General features: G+C 43.4%; 1 protein-coding gene across 6 annotated transcripts; it reads left to right on the top strand.

The window, feature by feature from the left end:
- The first annotated feature begins 2793 nt into the window (after window positions 1-2793).
- LOC109763462 (uncharacterized) lies at window positions 2794-7452 on the top strand. 6 transcript variants are annotated; one of them, XM_020322311.4, is made up of 6 exons: window positions 2829-2999; window positions 3120-4815; window positions 5529-5579; window positions 5965-6201; window positions 6459-6622; window positions 6948-7452. In XM_020322311.4, exons 1-2 carry the CDS (start codon window positions 2972-2974, stop codon window positions 4514-4516), a joined length of 1425 nt encoding a protein of 474 aa, XP_020177900.1. In that variant the 5' UTR covers window positions 2829-2971; the 3' UTR covers window positions 4517-4815; window positions 5529-5579; window positions 5965-6201; window positions 6459-6622; window positions 6948-7452. The 6 variants fall into 6 exon arrangements, with proteins under 6 accessions (XP_045084439.1, XP_020177900.1, XP_020177901.1 ...); XM_020322312.4 differs by lacking the exon at window positions 6459-6622 and having other exon boundaries at window positions 6948-7033; window positions 7152-7452; XM_073500276.1 differs by lacking the exon at window positions 6459-6622 and having other exon boundaries at window positions 2831-2999; window positions 6948-7033; window positions 7152-7361.
- The last annotated feature ends 365 nt before the right edge of the window (window positions 7453-7817 follow it).

Raw genomic sequence — 7817 nt, forward strand, 5'->3', positions numbered from 1 at the left:
AGAACCACAATTATGCATTTTAGAAGATTTCCAACTTCCATAACTGCTCCCACTAGTTGGACCAATATCTTCTCCATGCATTCATTGTTGATCTGTAGATTCTTGATTTTGCATTCTTCATTCTTCATCTTTGGTTCTAAAGAAGTAGACGTTGCTTCTCCTCTAGTTGCACATGCAGCTGCTTCATTACCTTCGGTTCTACTAAGGAGTGCACGAACGTCTATTAAGTTTCTTTCTATCAATAAATCAATGTATTCGCCTTCCCAAAACCAAAATGAGCGTCCATCTTCCTACACACATGATGATGTTCAAAATGAGCTATCGCAATTGAGCCAAAGAATGCGGTGCCAAAGCCGAATGAAAACAGCACGTACCCCGTCGTTTTCGCATTTGAAGAACACCCATCCGGGGTGCTTCGGCGTGCCCGAAGTTAGCCGTAGCACTGTCCACGTGCAGTCGTCGCACTGTATGAGCGGCATCGGCGAGCCACAGAGCCTCTACGCGAGCGCTGAGCCCGGTGGACGGCCGGCCGAATCCATGCCCGCAAACCGTCGGCGGCGGCAACAGGACGAATCCGTACCTGCATGCGGCGATGCGACTTTGCCGGGGCTGCGCGAGATGCTCGCTGACCATTCCATCGCTTGGCGCAGCCACCGGCGGCCGAAAAAGCCAAATCCGGCCGCCCGCGACGAAGGGCCGCAAATCCGCAACTTTTTGGCCCGCCGACGCAGGAGGGGGGGGGGGGGGCGGAGGGCAACCTCGTGTGTGTGGTGGCCTTTTTGGCATGCTCCCGCCGGCTACTTTCGATGGAATCATGGGCGGCGCCCTGGCGGCGGGGCGAGGGGGAGAGGGAAGGTGGTTGGTGGGGAAAAGCGCGGGCTGAAACGTCCTCCCCACCAACCGCTCCCGCTATATGCAGGGCACCGACGGGCCGGGGGGGGGGGGGGGGAGGGAACCGCTTATTCACGAGTTGGAGTCAAGATTTTGTCACGACCCTTAAATTTTTTTGCGGGCCGGCCGCGTTTGCGGGGTCTGTTCGGAAGGGATTTTCCGCGCCGACCCGCATTTTGATGGTTATTTTGCGGGTCGGGGCTTTTTGCAGGGTCTACTAGAAATGCTCTAAGCTGAAGACTTAAAATAAGGTACGCAAATGATTAAGAACGATGGAATTAATACTCAAACTAATGCACAGAACGGTGGCTTTACATGCTATACATCCCCAAGTTGTGCACAACGGCAAGACCTTCAAGCCATCCTCTGTTTGAGGCATCTGTGGATCCAACCATTCGTCATACTTAGCTGGGATAAGGAAAACCCTTCAGATACTGCCATGGAATGATATTTAGGACAACCATGTAACCGTAGCTCCACTCCTATCTACCATGGGACGTCACCTCGAGATATGTGCATGCAGTGTCATTTGAGAATGTTTACTAATATCTACAGGAGTCTTCTTAACAAACAGCTATATGTTTTGATGTCTGTTATTTTCATACACTTTGTATATATTCTATATACATAAAACATTTTTTATACACGTTTAACATTTTCAATAGATGATTGTTTAAAAAAAATACATGTTTTGATCATTTGATGTCTATTTTTTCATAAACATTGTACAATTTTTATATACATATTAACATTTTTATATACGGTCATATTGTTCCAATATATTATTAACATATTTTTAAACATATTTTTTGATGTCTAATTTTTTCCATACACCTTTTTACATTTATTGTCTCCGTCAGGAACATTTTTTAATATATGTTCAATGTTTAACATTTTTAAAATACATGATTAACATTCTTTAGATACATGTTTTGATTCATATCTTTTTATACACATTGTACAATTTAAAAAAAATTCTTATGCATGTTTAACGTTTCTCCAATATATGATTAACATTTTTTTTGGAAAATTCATGTTTTGATGCCAACCTTTTTCTACACATATACATTTTATATACATATAATAAAGTTATGCACGTTTAACATTTTGTTTCAATATATGATTACATTTTTCATAACATATTTTTTGATGTCTAATTTTAATTTTTCCATACACCTTGTATATTTTTTGTATACACCAGAAACATTTTTTATACACGTTTAACATTTTCCAACTACATGATTAACATTTTTTTCTATACATATTTTGATATTTGTCAAAAAGCGTCTTACATTATGGGACAAAGGAAATAATTGGTTTGTTAACACATTTTACATGTTCCATTAATCATTATATCTTCGTATTTGTAATTTACATAAATGGTAGACAATAAATACATGTGAGTTTTGACATATTAAGGACAAAGAAATGTAGAAGACAACAACGTTCTTCTTTTCATGGTAGCATAATATTTGAGGCTCGCATATTATATATGATGTTTTATGATACAATATCTAAGACGCTCAGCAAAGCTTGCTACTCCCTCCATCCCAAAATAGGTGTCTCAACTTTGGACGGAGGGAGTACTTATGAGTTATTACCGGCACAACATAAATGAATGTACATAAAAATCACGCACATTCTGTTATGCTGTGAAAAATACAAATAACTTTAGAAATTTTGAAAGTTTTTTACCTTTTCTTCCCAATTGAGGGTTCGTTTTTTAGAACCATTTTGAGAGTTTTTTTTAGGTTTTTTGATTAACTTTTTTTAGTAACTGAGGGTTTGTTATTCCATTCCGAGGGACAGCAGCACATTCCTTAGTTTGAGCAACGGCCCATTTCTTTCTCCTCCTTTTTTGTGTCCACAGGCCGACGTTAGGAATTCGAAACACCCAACCCGAGTGCTACATACCCTCATACAGTCAGAATTTTTTTTTGATTCCAAAGCGCTCGGCTTTACTCCTCCACCGTGCTCTGCTCCGCCGGCGGCCGGCGCCCCTCTCCCTCCTCACCCCGCCGCCGCCGCGCGGCGAACCAAAGCGAGGCTGGAGGCCGGGATCCGGGGACCACGCGCCACGATGCAGCAGCCGGACCTCGTCGGCACAGGTCCGTCCGCCTCCCCACCTCCCCTCTTCGTCCACTTTACCATTTTTATCCTCCTCCCGATTCCGTTCCAGTATTCGGCCGATTCCGCCTCAGGGCCACCGATTTTGTGTTGCGATGCAGGGGGAGATGACGAGTACGAGTACGCGATGTTGGAAACGCTCGTGGCGCGGGGGGAGTCCGCCCCGGTGGGAGCGCCTCGCTTCGACGGCAAAGACTTTGAAACATGGCAGGCTCTGATGAAGATCCGCTTGCAGGCCTATAGCCTTCTTGTGTGGGACATTGTGGAAACCGGTTTCTCTTGTGTGGATGAAGCAAATCCATCGGCTCTCGAGTTGAGGAGCATCCACTGCAATGCCCAAGCCATGAACGCCATATACTGTGCCCTGAGTGATGATTATCTCTGCCGGATCTGGCAGTATGAGAGTGCTAAGGAGGCTTGGGACGCTCTCCAGGCTATGCATGAAGACACACCGATCGTTCGTGAGTTAAAGGTCAAACAGTTGAGGGAGAGGATGAAGTTGTTTGCGTGGAGGAAGCACGAATCCCCCCATGACATGTTTGGGAGGCTCGAGACTTTGGCCATCAAGATGAAGAGACTTGGATGCGAAGAGGTGACCGATTCTTATGTTGTCGAGAAGATGCTTCGTGCCATGACACCAAGGAGCTCCACCTTTGTGACCGTCATCCGTCAGAGGCTTAACTTTGAAGAACTCACCCCTTTGGATGTGCTCCATAGTTTCATCAACTACGACATGAGGCAAGAAGAATCCAGAATCATGCGCGGGTATGCGGCGAAGGAGGACACTGTTGCGTGGAGCGAGCCCGCCTACGATGCATGGTGCTCTGGAGAAGTGCCTTGCTTCGATGGCACACACTATCTGTCATGGCAGCGTAGGATGAAATTCTATTTGCTTAGCATTGACCCTCTTCTGTGGAGAATTGTGGAAACTGGTTTCTCTTGTGTAGATAAGGCAAATCCAACGGCTCTTGAAAAGAGGAATCGGCAGTACAATTCCGTAGCTATATGGGCCTTAGGTAATGCCTTAAGTCGTGATCAGTTCATGAGGATTTGCTACTATAAGAGTGCCAAGGAGATCTGGAATGCTCTTCGAAAATTTAATGAAGCAGTTCGTGAGTCAAAGCTCGGCTATTTGAGGATAGATATGGACAGGTTCGCCTTAGGAAAACATGAGTCCCCCAGTGACATGTATGCAAGGCTTAACAATTTGGTCAATGAGATGAAGGGTCTTGGGTGCAAAGAGATGACCGATTCCTATGTTGTGAGGAAGATGCTTCGTGCCATGACACCAAGGTACCCAAAGTTGGTTTTCCTCATCCGTGAGAAGCCTAACTTTGAACTACTCACCCCTCTGGATGTTCTGGCAACATTCCTCCTCTATGACATGGAGCAGAAAGAATCCAAAATCATGAGTGGGTATGCTTCACCACGCTCAAGCAAAAAGGTCAATGCTGCCTTTAAGGCCCAAGCAAGTCCAAGTGGAGGAATCAAGCGATGATGAAAACGACCATGATCAAGGCCGAGAGCAAATTTAACAAGGAATGCAAGAAATGTCTCTCTCGGGGAAGAAATATGGAGCGTTGCTTGGAAAGAAAGGCTACGAAGCAAGAAGCAATATCTCTGACAAGTCCAAGATGAGGAAATCAAAGAGATATTGCTACCAATGTGGTGATCCCAATCATTTCATTGCTGATTGTCCTAAGAAGGAGGACATGAAAGAAGAGAAGGAGAAGAGCAAATACAAGAGCAAACCATTCAACAGCAAGGGCAAGCCATACACGCCAGAGGGGCAGAAAGGTCAGTTCCTTTGCTTCAGCTTGTACTTTCCGTTGCACAGTTTGTCATGAAGTAGGTAATGAAATGTTCTGCGTTACTATGACGGGATCCGATCCGACATGGATTCAGGGTGGTCAACTATTATGAAAACAAAAAATTGCACACTGGATTTGAATGCTTTCAGTATCAATGTCAAGGACAACCGGGATGAAAAGTATTTGGTATTAGTAAAATGACTGCATTGCACTATAACTAATTAAGTGCACTAGTCCGGTCAATAAGTTGAGTCCGGTCAATAAGTGTTTACTTTGGTTGTGATAATGTACTCGACTGTCACCAGCACTAAGATTTAGGCCCATTCTGAGTACTGTCCTCTTAATGTATAATTTGATTATTGAGTGGATAAATATAATTCAAGCAATATAATGAAGTGATAACTAACCTTCAGAATGCGTACAGTAGTGCAATCTGGAAATGCATAGCCCAGTAAAAATACCAAAACTGGACACTGGTTGCCTGTAGAACTGTGAATTAGCAAAAGTCGTACGGACATGCGACATTGTACTGCCATTCTGTTCTGACTGAGTCAAATTTTGACATGCAGACTGTTCTAAGGGTTTGACATTATTATAAGTCTATGCATACCAAACTGATACACAGTTAATATATGAACGAAATTAAAAATATTTCCACTATTGCATGATGGGGCTTTGAATTCTTTTTTGTATGTTCAGATGCACTAAAGTTGTGTTCTTATATACGACAAGACTGGAGGATTGCCCCAAGTAAGTAAACTGTATTCTGTATTGTATATCTAGTGAATTTTACTTGCTCGCCATTTGCAGACGTTATAGTCAGAGATTCATTGGGGTGTGGATTCGAGAAAAATACCTTACTGGTCACTGTTATGCTTGATCATTTGTATATCCCTAAGAAAATCATGATGTTTTTTTTTGGGCAATGGAAACTGATTTCACGAGCATGAGTGGAGGAAGAATGAAAGAGGTGCTTGATATGTTCGATAGAAATGTTACTGACTTTGAATCCCTTGCTAGCTGCTGGCTTAGTGGAAAGAGATTTAAAATCTTTAATATCATCACTTCGTGAATCCTGTGGGGGCTCTGGTTGAATATGATAATTAACCATAAGATTTTGTTGAATATGAAACAGGTGTGGAGGCACATCCTCACGTCAGTATGGGAGTGGAAAGTGCTGTTCAAAGATGCAGAGGCGCTGGACTTAGACCGCTTCGTAGCCCGGTTAATGGAGAACCTGAGAACTCCATTTCAGAGCTGAAGAGGGGGCTGGTGCCGAAGCTGCCAAGGAAACCTGCCGCCCAGCCGGCACAGATCCACTACTGCCTCAGTGCACATCTGCTGGAGGAGTGATGCCAACACCCCTGTTGAGGTAATCGTAAGCACACACATGCTGTTCACCTCTTAAACCTGGATTTTTTTTGTTTGCATTTAGGCTTTATTTTCGATGCTATGCAACGCTGAGTTTGCGAACGATTTGAACCTGTTAGCGCTGTATGACTCATTGGTTTCATACTATAAAATAGACCTGTGGGGGCTCCACCCTGTTCATCCAAAAAAAAATCCTTTCTGTTACCTGTAGGTAGACCACTTACTTATTTTGAATTGTTCTCTGAATCTTATCAACAGCTTATCACCCCATGGGCTAGGAGTGATGTCTTGAACCATTCCAAACTTGTAGTACCAAACTGATAATAGCTGCACAATGAAAGATACATGGACATATCCCGGCGGTATCATCAAGAAAGCAGAACTTGTTGCTTTAAGGAGTATTGTCTTCCACACAAGTTCTAGTAAGATGTCCATACTTGAAAACACCTACTAGCCGTGGGCATATACACCCTGAGGCACTGTCTTCTCTGATGCTTACCTTTTGGTTGAAAATAGAAAAAATTTAAAACCAGCTATCCTGAACATACCATCTGCTGGCCTTCATATTCTGCATCCCACCATAACATGCTCAGCGTAACATCGCCATTGCTTGAGTGGCACCTAGTTTCCACAGCCTGTATGCTCTTTTGTTACGTTGCCTTTGTTATCCTATATCAATCTACTGGAAAGTTGTTTTATGTGCTCATATCATGAATAAGAAGACTCTGATTTTCCCTGTCTCAACAGAAAACTGAGGAGGTAACAGCAAGCACCAAAGCAGCCAGATCACGAGGAGAGAGAGAGGACAAGTCTTGTTTGATGCCAATCCCTATGTAAGCTGTAACTGAGTGGTCTTCCCACCCTGCTTTGCACTGGAGTTTGTATCTGACCTGTGTAGATCATGGACCTGCTCTTGCTGTTTCACTTCCTGAGAATAATTTGTATCTGCAGATTGGCGCTGTTGTTTAAACGTTTCTGCTTTGCTCCCCCCTGGGTTTCGTGAGTGTTTCTCAATGCCAGGTTTGACAGTTCCGATAGCTTCGCCGTCTCTGCTTGTAAGAATGTGGACGAATCTTGGTCGCTACACTTCCTGAGATATTTTTGCTGTTGGGATGAAGTACTCCGATCCGGAATTATATAAGCTGCTGCTTGGATGATGAAGTAGTGAGATATTTTTGCTGTTTAGATGGTGACATGTATATTAATATGTTTGTGTGATGAGAGGAAGCATTGAGACAAGTGTATGCCTAAATCATGTCTTCCAGAATTACTGATTTACTCCATCCGTTCCATGATTATTGTCGTGGTTTCGGTTCAAACCAAAATCACGACAGTGATTATGCAACGGAGGGAGTGGCATTTTACTGTAATGCTTATTGTTTTTCTCCAAGCCGTCATCTTATGGGTGGTATGGAGTATTTGGTAGATTTCATTTCTGCAACTAATTCACAACAGAATCAGAATCAGATACAGATTGAGTACTGAGTATTATCATACATCCATGGATTACATCAGAAATTAGAAGGGTGAACTGCATGTGAATATATTGTAGAGTAGTTTCGAAGGACAAACGTCGTCGTCGTCGTCGCATCGGGGGCCATTTGCCCAGGCCGGCTG

The sequence above is a fragment of the Aegilops tauschii genome, chromosome 1 (assembly GCF_002575655.3).
Source record: "Aegilops tauschii subsp. strangulata cultivar AL8/78 chromosome 1, Aet v6.0, whole genome shotgun sequence".
Lineage (NCBI taxonomy): Eukaryota > Viridiplantae > Streptophyta > Magnoliopsida > Poales > Poaceae > Aegilops > Aegilops tauschii.

Bases quoted from the DNA above. Each gene is read 5' to 3' on its own strand.
- LOC109763462 (XM_045228504.2), top strand. From the start codon at position 2,972: ATGCAGCAGCCGGACCTCGTCGGCACAG. The intron at 3,000-3,119 runs GTCCGTCCGCCT...GTTGCGATGCAG, and splicing joins GCCGGACCTCGTCGGCACAG to GGGGAGATGACGAGTACGAG.